Below are 18,785 nucleotides of genomic sequence, written 5' to 3'. Positions count from 1 at the left end.
TGAGCTCTCGGGTGGGGACTATCTTCCTCCTTCCCTAGACACCCAGCAGAGGGCCATGGCAGACCCTTCATCCAAGGCCATACTGCCCAGTATCCTCAGATTACCTCTGGGGAAACGGAGCCCCGAGGGGAGAAAGCACAGGCTTTGTTAAGTGGAGGTCAACCTCAGAGATCCCTGCCTGCTCTCCCTGTCAGAGCGCAGGAGAATGGAGGTCAGCACCCTTGGCCCAGGCTGACCCAGGGGTGGTCCCCAGCCTGGGCTCAGGGACTTACCTTCTTCAGTCTGGCCCCGCCAGTCAGTGGTGGACTGATGGGCTTTCTCCTGTGCTGATCTACCCTCCAAGGACAGCCATGACTAGGCAGATGGCAGAACCCAAGCTCCAGCCAGCTTCGGGGGAAGTGCTGGGGACACACCAGGAGGGGCATCCCCCTCAACATCACTCTTGGGTCCTGTCCTGGGGACTATCCTGTTCCTCACTCTGGCCAATGTGGGACTCCCTCTAGTGGCCTCAAGTTGTCCTCCTGGGACGGACGCGGGGCGGGGGGGGGGGGGGGGGGGGGGGGGCGGGCGGGAGATCCTTTACCTCCAGTTGGAGCAGCGTGTGGTTGTACCCTCCACAACCCGAGAGGCACTGCTCTGGGTCTCCCGTGGTTCACAGAGGACCCCAGGCTGGTTGGATCCGCAGATGCAGGGGTGGGGGTCGGGGGATCTCTTCACCTGCTACCAGAAGCACCTTGCCTGGGTACCTCTATGCACACGCGCGAGTGCACCGCTGCCCACGCTGACCTCCGCTGTTGCCGTCAGCAGCACATACACGTGTTCACGCGAGCACTCCCGCCTTCACGCCAGCACCTGCATGCACTTGGCCCGTGTTTCTCAGGGCCTCCGTGGGACCCGGCAGAGGGCGCGAGAGCCCGGAGTGGGCGCGGGGGCGCAGAGACCGGGCTGTCTTCGGCTCACGGCCCGGCCCGAAGTATCCCCAGCTTCCCGTGGTGCCCGCCGATATGATTTTGAGCACCTGAGGACCCTGGGAGACCTCGCGAGGGGGCGGAGGACCCGAACCCCGGCCCAGCCACACTTCTGTGTTCCGCAGTGGACCCAGGGAGCCCTGGCCAGGGGCTTGGCGTTGCCTGGGGCGGGGTCTCCTTTCTGACAGCTGGGTTGCACGTCGAGGGTCCCCAGCCGCCTCCCTCTGGGGGACGCCCCCCTGTCCGCCCACGGACCGAGACCCTAGGCCCAGCGTGGGGTGAGACCCGAGCACATTGTGGAAACGTCCCCTCGTGCCGGGCCAGGGACCCGTGGCCCACGACAGCCGCGAGGGCGGCGCGCCGGCGCCACCACCTCCGCCCCGCCACTGCCCTCGCGCGTGCGCTCCGCCCTCCCGCCCTTCCGCGCGTGCGCAGCCCTGCCCCGCCCCGCGCCGCGGGCGGCCGGGTGACGTCAGGCCCCGCCCGCTCTCGGGCGCCCCCCGGCGGGCGCGCTCAGCCCGGGGCCGGCGGTCCCTTTAACTGCGCGGCCCGAGGGGGCGGCGGCGGCGGCGGCGGGGCGCACGGACGCGGCCGGGCCTCGCACGCCCTCCCTGCCTGCGTCCCCGGGCCGGGGCGGATGGGCGGCCGCGGGCCGCGGGGCAGCAGCCGGGGCGCGAGGAGAGCCGGGGCCGGTGGGGCGGGTGGGGCTGGGGCGGCCGGGCGGGGCGCCGGGGGCCTGGTAGCGGCCGGGCCCGGAGCGGGCGGGCGGGCAGGCGGGGCGCAGGCCGGCAGCGGCGAGGCGGCGGCGTCCGAGCCCCGGGCCGGGCCGGGAGCGCCGCGCGGGCCCCGCGCCGCCGCCGCCGCGCCATGGCGGAGACCAAGATCATCTATCACATGGATGAGGAGGAGACGCCGTACCTGGTCAAGCTGCCCGTGGCGCCTGAGCGCGTCACTCTGGCCGACTTCAAGAATGTGCTCAGCAACCGGCCCGTGCACGCTTACAAATTCTTCTTCAAGTCCATGGACCAGGACTTCGGGTCAGTGGGCCGTGGGGCCTGTGCGCCAGGACGGGTGTCCGCACCTGTCCGCACCGGGGCAGGGCCTTGGGGAATCTTGGGGCTGTGACTGGGGCAGTGCCTCCGCTCCCTGGGGTTGCCGTGAGTCCCATCTGTCTGTGGCCTGAGCTGGGAACGAATGATTGTCCCTGACTGCCTGTCCAGGAGCCTGAGAGTGCTGGCCAGTGTGCGGGAGAGGGTCCTCGTTTCTGCCCCCACTCTGGACCTGGGCCTGTGTGCCTGAGTGTGTTTGACTTTCAGGTGGTCAAGGTCCGTGGCCCAGAGTGAGCTGACGTCCTACCTTGGCACTTGTCAGACTCAGGATCCCACTGCCCCCCTTCCGTGGAAGGCAGGTGCTTAGAGCTGGCCTGGAGGGCTTGTGATTCATGGGGCCCCGGGGTCACAGGAGTGGTGGGGGGGGGGAGAAGGAGAGGGGCAGTATCCCAGCTGCCCAGTAGGTCCTCTGTAGTTAGCATGGGGGAAATGAGGTACTCTGGCACAGACACAGATATGTCTGTTGGGGTCTGCAGAGGTTTCCAGAGGCTCAAGGCAACCTCTCTCTGGACCCCTTCTCCAGGGTCCTGAGGATAGAGCAGAGATCAAGGGTCACTGGGGACCCTGGATTGTCACTCCACCTGCCCCTGCCTGAGTGTTGCCGTTTGTTGGGTCTCTATCCCTGTTGAGCCACATAGTACTTGGGTTCCTGGGAGCAGCCTAGGCCTTCTGCTGACTCCAGGCAGCCTCTGGGTCAGTGTCCCCATGTCCAGCCTTAGTGGTGGTTGTCTTGGCTGAGGGGACTTCCCGCTTGCACTGGGCTGGGCTTCTGGAACTGTGAGCAGGAGGCTGGCTGTCCACTTGAAGCTCTATCCGAGGCCTGACCTAGCACAGCCATGGGTAACCTGAGTCCCCAGCTCAGCAGTGCTGGGGGGTGGGGTACTCAGAGGCCTCATGGGCTAAGCAGGTGGGCCTGGCCGCCCTCAGGCAGCCTGTGTCCTTGTGTGCGACTGTGTCTCGGGACTTTGACATTGAGGCCATTTCCTGGATTCTCTGGTTTGCATGGATACTGGACAGCCCCAGGGCAGGTCACGCTGGGGCCATTCTGCAGTTCTCAGGGGGCCTGAGGTACATTTGGACAACTAGACTCTCTTGGGCACCACCACCACTGGCGAGAGGCAGAGAGTGAGGGCGTGTTCTCAGCAGTCCTGGCTGGGCTGGGGCAGCGGCCCTACCATGCGAGGGGTAGCCTGGAATCAGGGGCTGTGAGGAACACCCTGGTGAGCCTCCTGCCCCAACCTTCCTTCCCACTGTGGGCCAGGGCCTGAGTTCCCAGAGCCTCATGTTCCTGGCCACAGCTGGACACCTAGTAAGGGAAAGGGGAGTCTGAGCTGTGGCCATGGCCACCTGCCCTGGGCCGGGTCCCACTCCCATTTTTGGCCAGGTGGGTGGGGAGTCCTGAGCCCACGTCCCACTTTTCCCATGCGGGTCACAGCCATTCTGACCCAGCGGAGCTGGGGAAGGTCTCTGGGCCTCTGGTGGGCTGGCCCAGAGGTGCCAAGCTTTGGCTTTGGTGAGCCATGGTGCAGGGAGGGGTCTGGGCCTAGCTTTTAGATGGTGAGGCATACGTTGAAGTGCCCTTGCCACCAGGGCTGCCTTGCTGATTCCAGGCCTGGCTGGGCTTGGCACTTCGTTCGTCTGCCTGGCGGTGGCCCTGGCCTCTCCATCTCTGGGCCAGGAGCTCCGGTCGCTGGAGCCACCTGCCTGTGGGCCATGTGAGGGCTGTGGGGCAGGGGGTGGGGGCTGGGCCTGACCCAGATTGCCTGGGTGAATGCCCACTCTGCCCTCCACAGCTGGTCCATCTGGGGTCAGTGCCTTAGTGGTGTCGGGAGAGTCCAGGGTGTAGAGGACCGGGGCCCCCTGGCCCTGGAGTCTGCAGAGCTGAGCTTGGGGGAGCTCTAGGATCAAGAGGTGGTGGTGGGGGGCAGGTGAAAGCAAGGTGGGAGCTGAGGATCCCTGACTCGTGGGTGCAGGAGGGGGACTCTTGGAGGTCTCCCCGGTTGTGTCTAGTTTGCTCTGCAGCCTCCCGCTCCATGGTGGGGAGGTCTGGTTGAGGGGACCCTGTGCCTCTGGGGACACATTTGTGGCTAGCCCACTGGGAAGGGCTGGCCTGTGGCATGCTGTGGCCTCTGGGAGCCCTGGGGGTTCCCGGTTCCAAGGGCCCCGGGGGTCCCCTTGGGCCTGTGTCTGTGCCCGGTTCCAAGGGCCCTGCTCTGCAAAGATTCCTTGCCAGGGCGAGTCTGCGGGGGCGGCAGGCGGGGCTGGACAGCCACAAGTTTGAGGTTAACCGGGATCTCGCCAGGAATTCTGAGGTTGGGGGCGTGATGCCAATGGGGTGCCCCTGGATGGCCACCCCTGAGGGTCGGTGGAGACTCCTCCTGAGGCCTGCTCTTCCACCTGGTGAGGCCCGGCCCAGGAGGGAGCCCCAGAATTGCTTGGAGGCATTTCCCCCAGCTCCACTGAGGCCTCTCCTACCCTTGTCTCTGCCCTGGAGCACCCAGAGATCGTGCTGGCCAGTGGTGGGCAGCATCGTGTATCCTGGGGAAAGCACCCACGCCCTTGTCCTGGGGGCTCTGGTGCCCCTTCCCCCAGCCTGGCTGTCTTGGCCTAGCTGGGTGGGGGACTGTGGTATCCCCCAGTGCCCCAGGCCTCAGGCGGAAGGCAGGATGCTCTGTCGTGCTGGTTGGAGGACAGGCTGGGGGGGCCAGGGAAGCAGGGACTCTGGGCCCTGGGGGTGGAGCGTCTGTACAGGGGTCGGGGACAACCCTGGCTGATTGGTCATCTCTAAGCCCTGGCCAGGTGAGCTGTAGAGACCTGGGGTGCTTCTGGCGCGTCTGCCCCTGGGGGAGCCAGGCAGGCCCTGTGGTGTGGGGGCTGGGGCACCCATCTGCCTGCTGGGGCGGGGGGGGGGGTGAGTCAGAAAGGGCGGGGGCTTGGGAATGGCAGGAAAGGCTGGGCCACCTGGGCTGTGAGACAGGAATCAGGTCCCTCCCAAGTCTCTGTCGCTGCCCTCACTCAGAGACCGTGCTCTCCGCCTGCTGGGCTCCCAGGAGGGCTTGCTCCAGGGCTTTGTCTGCTGGCTGCGGCTGGCAGAGCCCCAGGTGTCCCTAGGCCACCTCAGGTCTTGCTGTGGTGACACCCTCTTACGTGGCCTCTGCTGAGTCCGGGGCTGGGTCACAGCCTCCCCCGGAAGCCCAACTCCGTAGGGCTGTGGTGCAATCGTAAGTTGGGGCGGCAGACGTGGGGCCTTCTCCCACTGGGGTGTCCACCTAATCGTTGCGTGTGTGGCTGACCCTGGCAGGGTGCCCCATCCCGCCCAGGCTGGCCTTGTGTCTTTTGTCTTCTGAGGCCTGGGTGGTGGGTGGTGGACTTGGGCCTTGCTCCCTGAGGGGAGTGTGCGGTGCCAGCTCCGTGGGGACCTCCTGCCACCTGTTGCTGCCCAGGACTAGCAGAGTCCAGGTGTCCGGGCTCAGCAGGTCACAAGGCTGCTTCCTGCCTGTTCTGGCTCCTGTTTCTCCACTGGGCCCAAGTCCCGGGTGTGGAAATCTCTCTGTGTTGGGCAGGGTTGGGCTCCAGGGGGTTAGGGCGCAGGGGTGCCTCCTGCTGTAGGCCTGACCCTGCCTGCCCTCATCCCTGGGGGTGCATCTGGGCCGTAACCACTGCCTGCTCTGCCCCACCGCCCCTCCCCAGCTGCCCCTGTGATCTTTGCGGGCTGTTGTTCTCCTTGGCCCTCTGAATCTGAGACCTGACTCCCCGCCCCCCTCGCAAACCTGTGTCTGACCACAGCATTGTATGCTTCCCTCCCAGTGTCCTCTGCGTCCTGCCTGGGTACCTTCCCCACCCCTAACCCCCCCTGAGCAAGTGTGGCATTGAAACATAGGCCGGGGGCTGATGGCGGGGCATCGTGGCTGCTGGGGCTTGCTGGCCTCTGGGGCTGAGACTCCACGGTGGGCCCCAAAGCCTTGTGCCTGGCTGTGTTTCAGTCCTTGGGTTGGGCTGTTGCAGTGAGTCGGGGGGTCTGCTTCTGTCTCCTTGGCCAGTTAGATGGGTCAGGAGGGCTGTGGCCTGCCCTCCGTGTGCGTGTACAGGCCTGTCTGCCACCCATCTCTACCTGCCTGTGTCCGTGTGGTCTGACTGACTGTCCTCACATCTGTATGGAGGCCTGCTGTGAACAGGCCCTGTTCTGGGTTGGGGCTGGGGTTGGGGGAGGGGAGGTAGAGGGGGAAAGCCAGACAGAGCCCCACCCTCACGGATCCACACTGCGTGGGGCACACAACACAAAGCAAGATTAATGCTCGCATTATAGGGGGCTGTAGGAGATGACCCCCTGCTGGTAGAGGGTCGGGAGTTTGGGCCTCTCTCTGACCCGGGCCCTGGGAGGGGTCCCCAGGAAGGGAACGTGTTGGGCAGCAGCATCCACAGACTGACATCTGGGCGTGGGGCTGTGCGCCCTGGGCCGGCACGCACCCTGGACAAGAGTGTGGGGAGGTCTTACCTCCGGACTGCGCTGGTGTGAGCAGGCCCTGGTGCAGGTGACCTCACGGCCGTGTCTGCCCACAGGGTGGTAAAGGAGGAGATCTCTGATGATAACGCCAAGCTGCCCTGCTTCAATGGCCGCGTGGTCTCCTGGGTGAGTCCGTGGGATGTTGGCAGAGGCTGCTAGGCTACGGTGGGGGCTGGGCTTGGGTGAGCCCGTGGCGGGGGTGGGGGTGGGGGTGGGGGGTGGGCCCGCAGGCGGGGGGGCGTCCCTGAGCCATCGCTCTCCTCCACAGCTGGTCCTGGCTGAGGGCGCGCACTCGGACGCAGGGTCTCAGAGCACTGATGGCCATACAGACCTGCCCCCGCCTCTTGAGAGGACGGGCGGCATTGGGGATTCCCGGCCCCCTTCTTTCCAGTAAGGACTGTGGGCGGGGGGCTGAGACTGGTGGTGCTGAGGGGCCTGCTGCCGGCCAGGCCTTTCGGGAGGAGGGGCAGCTGACCAGGGACCCACGGGCAGTAGAAACTGGTCAGCGGATGCGGGGCGGGCAGAGAGGCCCGATCTAGGTAGGTGGGTGGGTGGGAGAAGGGGCAAGGAGCTGGGAGGGCGTCCAAGGTACAGCCTGCCCTGGCCCACCCCCTCTTGTGGGCACAGCCCCAATGTAGCGAGCAGCCGTGATTGCATGGACAACGACACTGGCACGGAGTCCATGGTCAGCCACCGGCGGGAGAGAGCCCGACGCCGGAACCGCGAAGAGGGTAACAGGGCCACACGGCGGACACCCCTGGGCCCCTGTGGTGCACCCCATGTCCCTGCCTGCTCCCAGTTACTGCCCCCAACCAGTAGGGGACCCCGGGTGGAGGTCCTAGGCCCGTCTGCACAGGACCCCGGTGATCCCGCCCCCCAGCAGTCCCACAGTCACCTGGCCAGCTCCTAGTTCAGCTGGTGCTCGAGGCAACACGGGACCCCACGGCCAGCTCCCCTACTGGCTTTCCCCGTAGCTGCCCGGACCAATGGGCACCCGAGGGGGGACCGGCGGCGAGAGCTGGGGCTGCCCGCCGACAGCGCGTCCACCGTGCTGAGCAGTGAGCTTGAGTCCAGTAGTTTCATCGACTCAGACGAGGATGACAACACAAGCCGGTGCGTGGGTGTGCATGCAGGTGTGCACGGGTGTGCTATAGGTGTATGCACACGTGGGCGTGGTGTGTGGGGGCACGTGTGCGTAGGTGTGTAATGGGTGCGCACGTATGGGCATGGGCCTATGTGTGTGAACGGGTGTGTGTGTGCATGGCCACATTCTACATGGGTGTGCAGGTGTATACAGGTTGTGTGTGTGTGTGTGTGCGCGCATGTGTACATGGGTGTGTGTGACCCTGGATGTGTGCTTGATTGCACGGGCACGTGTACGTGAATGGGTGTGTGTGTCGAGTGGGTGTGTTACAGGTGTACGTGCACGAATGTGCTGGCTCAGTGTCTGTGTCTCCGTTTGTCCTGAGAGAAGTGCTCCGTGCAGGTGTGGGGTGTGTACGTGTCATGTGTGCACAACCAGAAGCTGAGCCTTCTCCTGAGCAAACTGTACCTCAGCCCCGTGTCTCCCACAGTCGGCCTGGTCGGGGCCAGGGGACGGGGGGGACAAGACCCAACGCCCATCACCTCCACTCCCTGCGTGTGTGTGTTGGGGGGCGCCCTGTTCTCCCCACCTGCCTCAGCCCTGCAGCCTGTGGCCTGGCCCCTGACCTTCATGCCCCCCCAGACTGAGCAGCTCCACGGAGCAGAGCACCTCCTCCCGGCTCATCCGGAAGCACAAGCGCCGGCGGCGGAAGCAGCGCCTGCGGCAGACGGACCGTGTAGGTGGCAGCCAGGCGCTGGGTGGGGTCTGCCCTTCGGAAGCCCCCACCTGCACCCCCTCACTCGTGCCCCTCCACAGGCCTCTTCCTTTAGCAGCATCACGGACTCTACTATGTCCCTGAACATCATCACCGTCACGCTCAACATGGGTGAGGGCTCCGTGGGGCCTCCCCAGTGGGGTGCGGGGCGCCTGGGTGGGCCAGGCCCCCTCAGAAGACACTTGCTCACCCCTCGCCCCTGCAGAGAGGCACCACTTCCTGGGCATCAGTATCGTGGGGCAGAGCAACGACCGGGGAGACGGCGGCATCTATATCGGCTCCATCATGAAGGGCGGGGCCGTGGCTGCCGACGGCCGCATTGAGCCCGGGGACATGCTGTTGCAGGTGCGGGGCTGCGGGAGCTGCTGGGGGGCCGAGAGGCCGGCACCCCCAGCCCACCGCGCTGAACCCCTCCCTGCCCCCCAGGTGAATGACATCAATTTCGAGAGCATGAGCAACGATGACGCTGTGCGGGTGCTGCGGGAGATCGTGTCCCAGACGGGGTGAGGCGCGGGGTGGGCAGGTGGCGTGTTGGGGGGCCCGCACGGGGTGTTCCCCGTGTGACCTGCCCCACCCCACAGGCCCATCAGCCTCACGGTGGCCAAGTGCTGGGACCCAACCCCCCGGAGCTACTTCACCATCCCGAGGGGTAAGTGACCCCTCAGGGCTGACAGGGGAGGGGGATGAGGGCGCTCGCCCAGCCTGAAGGTCCTTTCCTCTGTGCCCCCGTGCTCCATTGTGTGTCCTACCATCCGCCCGTCCGTTTGTCCATCTGTCCGTTACCACACGCGTTACCACACGGTGGCCACCCAGCTGACCCGGTTCGGCCCATCGACCCTGCCGCCTGGCTGTCCCACACGGCGGCGCTGACCGGAGCCCTGCCCCGCTACGGTACGAGCCCCTGCTCCAGCGCCGTCACGCGCACCAGCTCCTCCTCACTAACCAGCTCTGTGCCCGGCGCTCCGCGTAAGTGGCAGCTCAGGAGAGCAGGGACCTGAGGCACCCGGGTGGGGGACCCGTCCTAAGTGCCCACCCAGCACAGTCAGGCGCAGGGCACACGTACGGATGGACACTGCCGACACGTGTGTCTGACCCGTGTGTGCCCTCGTGCGCACCCTCCTTCCGGTTTGCTGCCTGTGTGGTGGGTGGAAAGGTGCCCAGAGGACCAGGACAGCCCTGTGGTCCCTGCCCAGGGCTCTGCCTCGGCGGAGACCGGGGGAGTGGCCTGTCCCCCATGTGTGTGACCCCTGCCTGCTTTCTTGCAGCTAACACGACTAACAGCCCTGAGCTAGCGGAGGAGTGGCGGGAGGGGGGTGGTGGTGGGGAGAGGCCTGATCTCTCTTCTTGGGGGTCTGACCTGCAGGGCGGGGGTGGCTCCACCTTGGTTTGGGCCCAAGATCCCGATGAAGCATCTGCAGGGGCAGGAGACAAGAGATTCAATCTCCCCGGCCCACGCCTGCTCCCCGCCCCTGGGAGGGCCCATCCTGTGGTGGGCGTGGGCCCCACAGTCACGAGACAGCCTTGCCATCTGGGCTCTGGGACCAGAGACCCTACGTGGAGCCAGGTCTCTGAGACGGGTGCAGCAGCAGGGCCCAGGGTCCACCCCAAGCCCTCCCCCCTGCCCTCAGCTGCTCGGGGCTGAAGGGGGGGCTCTGCCTTGCAGAGCTGGAGGAGGCGCCGCTGACGGTGAAGAGTGACATGGGTGCCGTGGTGCGTGTCATGAAGCTGCCGGACTCGGGCCTGGAGATCCGAGACCGCATGTGGCTCAAGATCACCATCGCCAATGCCGTCATCGGTGAGGGGTCCCCGCTGGGCTGGCTCCGGGTGGGCAGGGTCAGCGCCCCCAGGCTCCGTGCCCTGACACGTGCCGCGGGCCAGGGGCGGACGTGGTGGACTGGCTGTACACGCACGTGGAGGGCTTCAAGGAACGGCGCGAGGCCCGCAAGTACGCCAGCAGCATGCTGAAGCGTGGCTTCCTGCGGCACACGGTGAACAAGATCACCTTCTCGGAGCAGTGCTACTACGTCTTCGGGGACCTGTGCAGCAGTGAGTGAGGGGCTGCGGGGCAGGGGGTCCCCAGAGGGCCTGCCCACCCCGCCCTCAGCCACCCTCCCTTCCTGCCAGATCTCGCAGCCCTGAACCTCAACAGTGGTTCCAGTGGGGCCTCGGATCAGGACACCCTGGCCCCGCTGCCCCATCCGGCCGCCCCCTGGCCCCTGGGTCAGGGCTACCCCTACCAGTACCCGGGCCCCCCGCCCTGCTTCCCACCCGCATACCAGGACCCTGGCTTCAGCTACGGCAGCGGCAGTGCTGGGAGTCAGCAGAGTGAAGGTGAGAGCCTGCCGGGCGCCTGGCTCCCTGCTGTCCCCGCCGCCTGGCTCTGCCCTGTGTGCCCGCCCCCCCCCCCCCCGCCCCTGCCCTGTGTGCTCCTGCCTGCTCTGTGTTGAGGCCCTGGGCGTGCTCCTTCTGGAAGGGGTGAGTGGCTGAGGGGGACGGGGCGAACCCTGCAGACTTCGGTGGTTGTGTGTGTGCGGGAGGGGCTGGTGGTCCAGGTGTGGCAGAAGCAAAAGGCCGGGAGATGACGCGGAAAAGGGCGGTGGAGGGGCCCTGGGACACAGTGGAGGACAGACCTCCCCCACCCTCGCCGCGGCGCCTGCAGCCCAGCAGGGAGCCAGAGGGGACACTTTCACAGACAACTGCGCATCCACTCTGGGATGTGTGGAGAGCTGAGGAGGGGCTTGTTGGAGGAGTGGCCTGAGGCTGTCTGTGTCGCTGAGACCAGGAGAGAGAGGCCAGGCAGCCAGCCCAGTAGACCCAGAAAGGGGTGGGAGAGAGAGGAGAGCAAGTCAGAGGGCAGTGGTGCCCAAGGGGAAGCTGTGTTGGGTGCCTGTGGACCCTGGATAGGCCCAGCTGGTGGCGGCATGCCCCTGTGGGCGGGAAGGGTGACCGGGCTGGGCCTGCTGTGTGACTCATGCTATCCCTTGCTTTGTGCTGAGCAAGCCTTAGACTGAAGGACTAGCGGAGTGGACCCTCCGGGCCGGTAAGCCAGGGTCCTGCCCGGCGTCCCTCTCGGCATGTTCCCAGCCAGCTGGCCTTCTCAGGCTCCCCGCTCTTCCTGGGAGCCCAGGACGGGGGCTGAGCTGAGTAGCTGGCCAGGGCCTTGGGGCTGGACGGAAGGCGGGTCTTTGTGGGGGGGGGGGCCCAGGATGGCCGATGGGAGCACCAGGCACACAGGGCCTCACTGGTGCCTCAGGTCCTCAGCTGCAAGGTCAGGCATTGGGGTGAGAGGAGGCACTGTGCTGGCCCCGGAGTGTCCCTGCCTGCCGCCGCTCGCCCTGCGCCCCCCCCCCCCCACTGCCCCGTCCCCCCGCCCTGTGCTGCTGCAGCTGCTCTGGCTTCTCTGAGTGGGGTCGGCCCTGCCCTCCTGTCTGCATGGCTGCCCCCCTCCCACCCACCCTGCTTGAGACCACCAGGCTCTGCCCCTGGTTGCCCTGGCAACGCCCGGTTGTCCTGGGAGTGGCACGGCCTCACGCCATCTCGTTCCTCCCTCCACTCCTTGACTCCAGGAAGCAAAAGCAGTGGGTCCACCCGGAGCGCCGGCGGCAGCAGCCGGCGGGCACTGGGCCGCGAGAAGGAGCGCCGGGCGGCTGGAGCCGGAGGCAGTGGCAGCGAGTCGGACCATGCAGCACCGAGTGGGGTCGCTGGCAGCGGCTGGAGGGAGCGTCCGGCTAGTCAGCTCAGCCGGGGCAGCAGCCCACACAGTCAGGCCTCGGCCGCCGCCCCGGGGCTCCCCCCACTGTACCCCCTGACAAAGGCATACTCGGCGGTGGGGGGGCCGCCTGGGGGGCCGCCCGTCCGGGAGCTGGCTGCTGTTCCCCCAGAGCTGACGGGCAGCCGCCAGTCCTTCCAGAAGGCCATGGGAAACCCCTGTGAATTTTTTGTTGACATCATGTGACCGAGGAGAGAGTGCCTTCAGCTGGGCCCCATGGTGGGGGAGCTGGTGGCCGTTCCTGCACGGGCACTGCCCCTGGAGCTTGTGTGGGCTTGCCTTACTGGTGGCTGTCCTGCCTCAAGCCAGCCTGTGCTCTGGGGCACACAAGGGGCCATGTCTTGGGGCCCAGGCCTGGACAGAGAGTGAGAGCAGGCTGGGGGGATGGGCGGAGGGCAGCCCAGACCACCACAATCTGGACTCGGTGGCCTGCACATTGCTGTTCAGAGCGGCTTGTGTCCATGCAGACCCTGGTGAGGGTCCTCCACCTCCTGGTGCCCTTGGAGTGCCTCTGGGACTCCCACTTGCCCACAGAGCCATGCACAGGGCTTCAGACTAAGCTGAGAAGTAGCTGCTGGCCCTGGGCCCCCTGTTTGCCCAGGACACAGGCCCCACCACTCTCTCCTGGGCTGGGTCGGACCCCTCAAAGGTGGAATCAGAGCCCCCAGGCTCTTCTGTGGATGCCCAGGATAGGGATCTAATTTATTTATTTATTGTCTGGCCTGTGTGCCCTGGGGAAGGTGGTGGCCAGGTCAGCTGCCCCCCTGCCCCCGGGACTCAGACTGAATGCAGGGACACAGGTTGTGTCTGAAAGTGGGAGGGTTGGTGAGGGAGAGACAGGAGAGGCATGTGTTTGAGCTAGCAGTGGTGGGGATGTGACCCTGAGGGGCAGAGGGCACAGATGCACGCAGCTGCTGCAGGGGCAGGGTCTGGGGGAGAGGGGGTAGGCAGCCCACCCTTCCTTGCTGTCCTCAGGTGACTGCCCACCCACTCACGCCGCTTCCTTCCTGGCGTTTCTGGCCTGCACACATCTGCGCTGTAGATACTGTATCAAGTCAGAGTGTCCGTCCAGATAGTTAATAGAGCTGCTTCTGTGTAAATGCTATTTTAAAGACTAAAAAGCATTTAATTTTATGGGACTGACGTGTGGACTGTCTCTTCTCTCCTGCCGGGGTACCTTAGAAGACTTGTCCAGCCTCCCCAGGGCCTGGCTAAGAGCTGACCCAGGACTGGCCAGGTGCTGCGCTCTGGGTTCCCGGGTCCGCCACAAGGCTCTGTCCCCGGTGCTGGCTGCCAGCAGAGTCCGTGGCTGGTCTTCTGTCCGTGGTGCTGCCTCCCGGCTCCAGGGGTCTTCGTCGTGGGTGCTGGCCTTGGTGCTGAGTCCCACCACCACCCTGCCTGGGCTCTGTCCACGGTGCTGGTGGCGGCTGACCCCATTTTACCCGCTTGGGTTGGGCCAGGGAGGGGAAGAGTTTGGGTGTCTCCCTCCCCCACTAAGTGGGCTTCTGCCCTGCTCACTATTCCTGCACCACTCTGGGAACCACGGTCTGTCACGTGCCTCTGCGGAGGAGTCAGCACAGCTGACCACCACCCACCAACCTCCCACCCCTGTGATGCTTGGAGGGGGTGCTGGCTGGGGTCTCCAGGCTGGGCCTGGCCAGGCAAGTGATGCCCAGCTTGGCCTTCAAGTGGTCTGGCTAGGGGCCTTCCTGAGCTCTTGGCCTGAGCTAAGGAGCCCCGAGGAAACTTTTGTTGGCTTTATTCTGGAACAGTAGGGCTGGATCACCTGGGTAGGCCCTGGCCAGGGCTTGGCTGGGACAGGGGCAGAGTCTCTCTGGGGCCCCAGGTGGGTGCTGAGGACCTTCCTGAGTGCTGCAGGCCCAAGGATCATTGTGGCATCCAGGTCAGCGGTCAGCCTGCTGTCAAGATCTAGAACTGGGGGTGGTCTCGGCAGTTGAGGTACTGTCTGGGTTGCTTCATAAGAACTCAGTTTGGGGGCATCTCAACTAAGTCTAGTAGGCTCACTGCGGTGAGGTCACTGGATCAGGTGTCACTTGTTTTTGCCCCGATTCTCCCCTCCCCTGCCCCCAACTGCTGCCCTGTGCTCTGGCATTGTCTTCCAGGAAGAACTCAGGGGTGTTGAGCTCCGGCCGCTGCAGCAGCAGGTAGCACTTGGGCAGGTGGAAGGTGGCTAGGATACCCAGGGCACAGAGGAGGATGGTGCCCATCTGCACGGCAGGCTGGTAGGCCACGTGCACATTGGCAAAGAGGGGCACAAAGGAGATCCAGGTGATGAAGTAGGCCAGCATGGCAAAGGTGAGGCCGCGGGCACCATTGTAGCGGCCTGGCCGGCTCTGCACCAGGAAAGTGCCCAGGAAGCAGAGGAAGGCCAGCATGGCGTTAGTGGCATGCACCAGGCCGAAGCTGATCCAGGAGTGCACGTGGCAGTGCACCAGCGCCTCTGTGGGCAGTACCCGCCAGTCCGTCACCACCTCTGGCGGGAAGGCTACCAGGTACCAGGCACACAATGCGGCTTCTGCCAGCATAGCAAGCAGCACCACCAGCCAGGCCCAGGGCCCCCGCAGGCGGCCACGCATCTTCTCAGCCCAGCTTGGTGGCAGCTCCGACCCCACAAATATCTCGGCCGCTTGCAGGAAAAGCGTGCTCAGGCAGCCAGTGAGTGGGAGGTGGAACAGTGGCTGCTGGGCCAGGCAGCTGGCAGGGCCTGGCTGGCCAGGGAACAGGAGGACACTGAGGCAGACCAGGCCCAGGCAGGCCAGGCCAAAGCAGGCCCGTGGCCCACCTGAGGCCTGAACCAGCGGGCTGTCCGAGTGCCAGAGGAAGAGCCCCAGGGCTGCCAGCGCCAGGCCCAGCGCCAGAGCCAGCAGCGCGAGCAGTAGCAGCACGGCTGGCTCCCCCCATGCCAGGAACATGGGCTTGCGGGCGAAGCAGCGTGTGCTCCGGTCTGGGGACCACTGGTCCTGGTCACACTGGGTGCAGAGGAGGTCATCTGTGGTGTGGGAGGAGAGAGGGGGCACTGGGGGGACGGGCTCTGCCACCACACTCCCACCTGCCGTGGCCTCAGAGTTGGACTTGGAGGCAGGACGTGAGACCGTGTGGGTCCCCGCCCCTGCTCAGCCTCAGGGAGGTGCTCACCTGGGTTGCGCTGATAACTGCCCGCCTTGCAGTCCACGCAGTCGTAACAGCAAGAGTGGAAGCCCTTCACGCGGCGCACCTGGCCCTCCTTGCACTGCCGGGAGCACTGGGACACGGGCTGCTGGCATAGGGCCTCGGGGCTCGGGCTGTGCTCAGCTTGGTGCACCCGCCCGGACCTGTGGACGGTCCCCCACTGCGCCCCAGGCAGGGCCGGAGCTCTCTCCCGGCTGAGGGGAAAGCTGCTGTGCAGCTGGGGACCGGCCACCCAGTGCTCACCTGCTTCCCCGGCGTGTGCCAGCACATCTGAGAGCGCCAGAGCTCCAGGCGGCCCTTGAAGGTGCCTACGGTGCGCAGCTCGGGCGTCGGGTCCTGCCACACCCACAGTTTCAGGTCGTAATCCACGTTCACGTTCCCGCTGGCGTCGAACTGCAGTGCCAGGCCGCGAGCACGGAAGCTCACGTTGTACATGTTCTCTAGGAGCTGACGGGTGCGTTGGAGCAGGTGGGTGGGGCCGGGCCAGGCCGGCCGGAGCTGCCGCCAGCCCAGATTCCCCACTGAAATTCCCCGCTCTCGGGAGGGTGGGGGCTCCTCGGCCTTACCTGCCAGGGCCGCACAGGCTCCCGCCTGGGGCAGCCCGAGGCATTGCAGCGCAGTGTGTTGTGAAGGGCCTGGGCCACGCCATACACAGCCGCGTAGGCAGCGAAGGTCTGGTGGTGCAGCAGCCCCGCAGATAGGTTCTCTAGCGTGACGTGGTCACATTGGGGGCAGCGTGGCCCCACCACGTGCTCCTCCAGGCCTGGCTGTTCAGCGTCCAGCGAGGCGCAGAAGGCAGGGTCAGCGGCCAGGGCCAGGCGGGTCCGCACGTAGGATGGGAACTCCGGCATCGGGGCGCCCTGCTGCAGGAAGCCCAGCACGGTGCCCACCCCAGGCATGCCGGGCAGCGTCATGACCAGGTCTGAGGTCAGCCAGGCCTCGCTGGCCACCCACACCTTGGGTGAGAGCTTGCAGCGGATGCTGTAGCTGAAGAGGGTGCGGGCCGCGTGGGCGGAGGAGAACAGCACCACCACCTGCACGCTGCTCTGGTTCACCTGGCGCAGCAGGCCCTGTAGGGCGCCCAGCCGCAGGCTGCCTGGCGGCAGTGGCACCAGGCCCTCATGCGCGATGCAGATGCCCCTGGCGCTGGCCAGGCCGGAGAAGAGGCTCAGGCCCTGCCGGCCATACTCGTCGTCACTACCCACCGCCGCCACCCAGTTCCAGCCGAGCTCCTGCAGCAGCTCCACCATGGCCGCCACCTGCACCTGGTCGCTGGGCACCGTGCGGAAGAAGGACGGGAAGATCTCCCGGTTGCTCAGCCGGTCGGTGCTGGCGCCGTAGCTGACCTGCAGTGGCCGGGACGCACCTCCTGATGTGGGGGCCCCGGTGGGCAGGGCCAGTGGGGGTGGGTGGCACCGGGAGGGGGGGGGCGCACCTGAGGCACAAGGAAGAAGCTGAAGAACTTGCCGGTGACGAGGGCGAGCTCGGACGAGTGGGGCCCGATGACGGCCAGCACGCGGGGCTGGTACTGTGTGTAATTGCAGTAGGCGGCAATGCTGCAGCTGCCTGCTTTGGCCATGAACACGAGGCTGGGCTTCATGGCCACCATGGGCTCTGAACACGTGTCAAAGAGGTCATAGCCCAGGTGCAGCCCGGGCAGCAGGGCCGACCCGTTGTTGATCTCCTCCACCGCCATCTTCACGGCCAGCGCCCAGAGCAGGCCCAGAGACGAGAACCTGGGGCCACACAGGGCTGCGGGTGGCCGACACCTCATCCCCACTCAGGAGCACCCCCGACCCGAGCCACTCCCAGCCTCGCTCCCCACCCCCTGCATTCCTACCTGGTGCACACGGTGGCATTGGGCTGCAGCCCGTCGCCAAGACCTGTACCCTCGGCAGAGCCCAGAGGGAAGAGCCCACCCAGCACATAGTCCCCCTGCATCCTGAGCTGCTGTGACAAGCAGGACGTTGCGCCCTCCCCGTGGTCCAAGAGAGCCGTGAGGCCCAGGAGAGCCGTGAGGCCCAGGAGAGCGAGGCCGGGCATGGCAGGGATGGCAAATGAGAGAACGGGCTGGGGGCCCCAGATACGATGAAGTGGGGTAGGGTGTGTGCAGGGAATTTGCTTAGCAAAGTCCTCGCCTGTCTGCACCTGCTGAGCCCGGGGGGCCCCTGGAGACACCCTTGATTCCCCGCCCAGTAGGTTTGCAACTCTCTGGACTCTTTGATCCTGATGTCACAACCAGGCTCCCTGGCTGAGCAACCACGGACCATGATCTTGTTACCTGCCTGTGCCCAAACCACTCTGCACCCACCCCATTCCTGGAAGGGAGGGAGAACACTCAGGATGTCTCTGGGAGAGGGTCCTGGGGTCTCCAGCTGCCTGTAGGAGGTGCCAGTGCCCCGAGGAGTAGGTACAGAAACACCTGTCTCCAGCCCTGGAGAGGGCTGTTAGCAGCCAGGGGTGGGGAACTCCATCTGCAGCCTCAGGGGACCAGCTTGGTCTCCACCCTGTGGCTGGGGTGGGGAGGGCCCCAAGGTGGGAACAGTGCAACTGGAAGGTCTGGGCTGTTGCCCTGCTAAGTGTCTGAGGCCCGGAAACTTTGGGGCCCCTGAGCCTGGCTGTGCCCACACTGAGCCTAGGCTCTTGACACAGCAGGTGCCTCCCTCTGGGGACAAAGGTCACAGCTGGGCCTGCAGGACAGTGCATGCAAATGAGGGAGGAAAGGCCATAACCAAATGGGCCTCTGAAGCTGGGTCAGCACCAGGTGTGTGCAGGGGAGCCTCAGTGGATTGCCAGCATTCCTACTTAGCCTCTGGGCGCCTGGGGACCTGACACCAGGCTCAGGGGTGGATGTGCCCATTAGGCACCCAGAAGAACTGGGGGGAGGCTGCAGACGCCCCTGGAGTGGAGTGGGAGAGCTCCAGGTGGACCCCGCCCTGGCTGGGGCCTGGCAGATGTTTATAGGAGGTGGTCTGGGATCTGGTCTTTGCTGCCTGTGGGGAGGGTCCCCGCTGCATGGTGCTCTCGGGACGTGCACACATGCGCAGAACACACACTTGATGCACTGTACCTGCACACACCACACACACAAACGCATGACACGTATGCAGTGCGTGGCACCTGAACATTTGCATGCGCATGTGTGCACATACGTGCGACACTGGCTCTCTGGTCCTCGTGGACCCCAGGCTGTCCTCGCAGGCTCTGGCGCCACACGGTGCTGCGGTCCCTACTGGGTCTAGGGTAGCGCTGGACAGGGTGAAGCAGCAGACCTGGAGGTGGCGGAGGTGGCACGGGACACCGCCGTTCGGGTCTGATACGTGTTCTCTTTCCGTCCCAACCACCGTGTGGCACAAGGCAGCTCCCCTTCCACATTCTCCTTACGAG

The 18,785-nt window shown here is 65.8% G+C and overlaps 2 protein-coding genes across 5 annotated transcripts; one reads left to right on the top strand and one right to left on the bottom strand.

Annotated features, from left to right (window-relative positions):
- Window positions 1–1,719: 1,719 nt before the first annotated feature.
- On the top strand, window positions 1,720–13,348 carry DVL1 (dishevelled segment polarity protein 1). Of its 3 annotated transcripts, XM_011284403.4 has the most exons (16): window positions 1,720–2,005; window positions 6,638–6,707; window positions 6,850–6,971; window positions 7,209–7,312; window positions 7,556–7,694; window positions 8,308–8,401; window positions 8,482–8,551; window positions 8,646–8,785; window positions 8,867–8,943; window positions 9,022–9,089; window positions 9,254–9,406; window positions 10,104–10,235; window positions 10,319–10,486; window positions 10,565–10,771; window positions 11,441–11,480; window positions 12,007–12,142. In XM_011284403.4, exons 1-15 carry the CDS (start codon window positions 1,836–1,838, stop codon window positions 11,449–11,451), a joined length of 1,725 nt encoding a protein of 574 aa, XP_011282705.1. In that variant the 5' UTR covers window positions 1,720–1,835; the 3' UTR covers window positions 11,452–11,480; window positions 12,007–12,142. The 3 variants fall into 3 exon arrangements, with proteins under 3 accessions (XP_011282705.1, XP_011282704.1, XP_011282703.1); XM_011284402.3 differs by lacking the exon at window positions 11,441–11,480 and having other exon boundaries at window positions 9,254–9,331; window positions 12,007–13,348; XM_011284401.3 differs by lacking the exon at window positions 11,441–11,480 and having other exon boundaries at window positions 12,007–13,348.
- TAS1R3 (taste 1 receptor member 3) lies at window positions 13,310–17,441 on the bottom strand. 2 transcript variants are annotated; one of them, NM_001114547.1, is given in 6 exon segments: window positions 14,231–15,219; window positions 15,366–15,486; window positions 15,642–15,845; window positions 15,965–16,744; window positions 16,834–17,134; window positions 17,239–17,441. In NM_001114547.1, coding segments are annotated over 6 exon segments (2,598 nt in total).
- Between the last annotated feature and the right edge of the window lie 1,344 nt (window positions 17,442–18,785).

The sequence above is a fragment of the Felis catus genome, chromosome C1, assembly GCF_018350175.1.
Source record: "Felis catus isolate Fca126 chromosome C1, F.catus_Fca126_mat1.0, whole genome shotgun sequence".
NCBI lineage: Eukaryota > Metazoa > Chordata > Mammalia > Carnivora > Felidae > Felis > Felis catus.
The sequence above is the reverse complement of the archived record's forward strand: the minus strand, read 5'-3'. Positions and strand labels throughout refer to the sequence as shown.

Excerpts from the sequence above, each read along its gene's own strand:
- DVL1 (XM_011284401.3), top strand. The coding sequence starts at position 1,836 with ATGGCGGAGACCAAGATCATCTATCACATGGATGAGGAGGAGACGCCG. Across the intron at positions 6,972-7,208 it reads TCCCGGCCCCCTTCTTTCCA|CCCCAATGTAGCGAGCAGCC; the intron begins GTAAGGACTGTG and ends TTGTGGGCACAG. Across the intron at positions 7,695-8,307 it reads GAGGATGACAACACAAGCCG|ACTGAGCAGCTCCACGGAGC; the intron begins GTGCGTGGGTGT and ends ATGCCCCCCCAG.
- TAS1R3 (XM_023257807.2), bottom strand. The coding sequence starts at position 17,172 with ATGAGGTGTCGGCCACCCGCAGCCCTGTGTGGCCCCAGGTTCTCGTCT. Across the intron at positions 16,745-16,833 it reads GCTTCTTCCTTGTGCCTCAG|GTCAGCTACGGCGCCAGCAC; the intron begins GTGCGCCCCCCC and ends CGGCCACTGCAG. Across the intron at positions 15,220-15,365 it reads CAGTTATCAGCGCAACCCAG|ATGACCTCCTCTGCACCCAG; the intron begins GTGAGCACCTCC and ends CCCACACCACAG.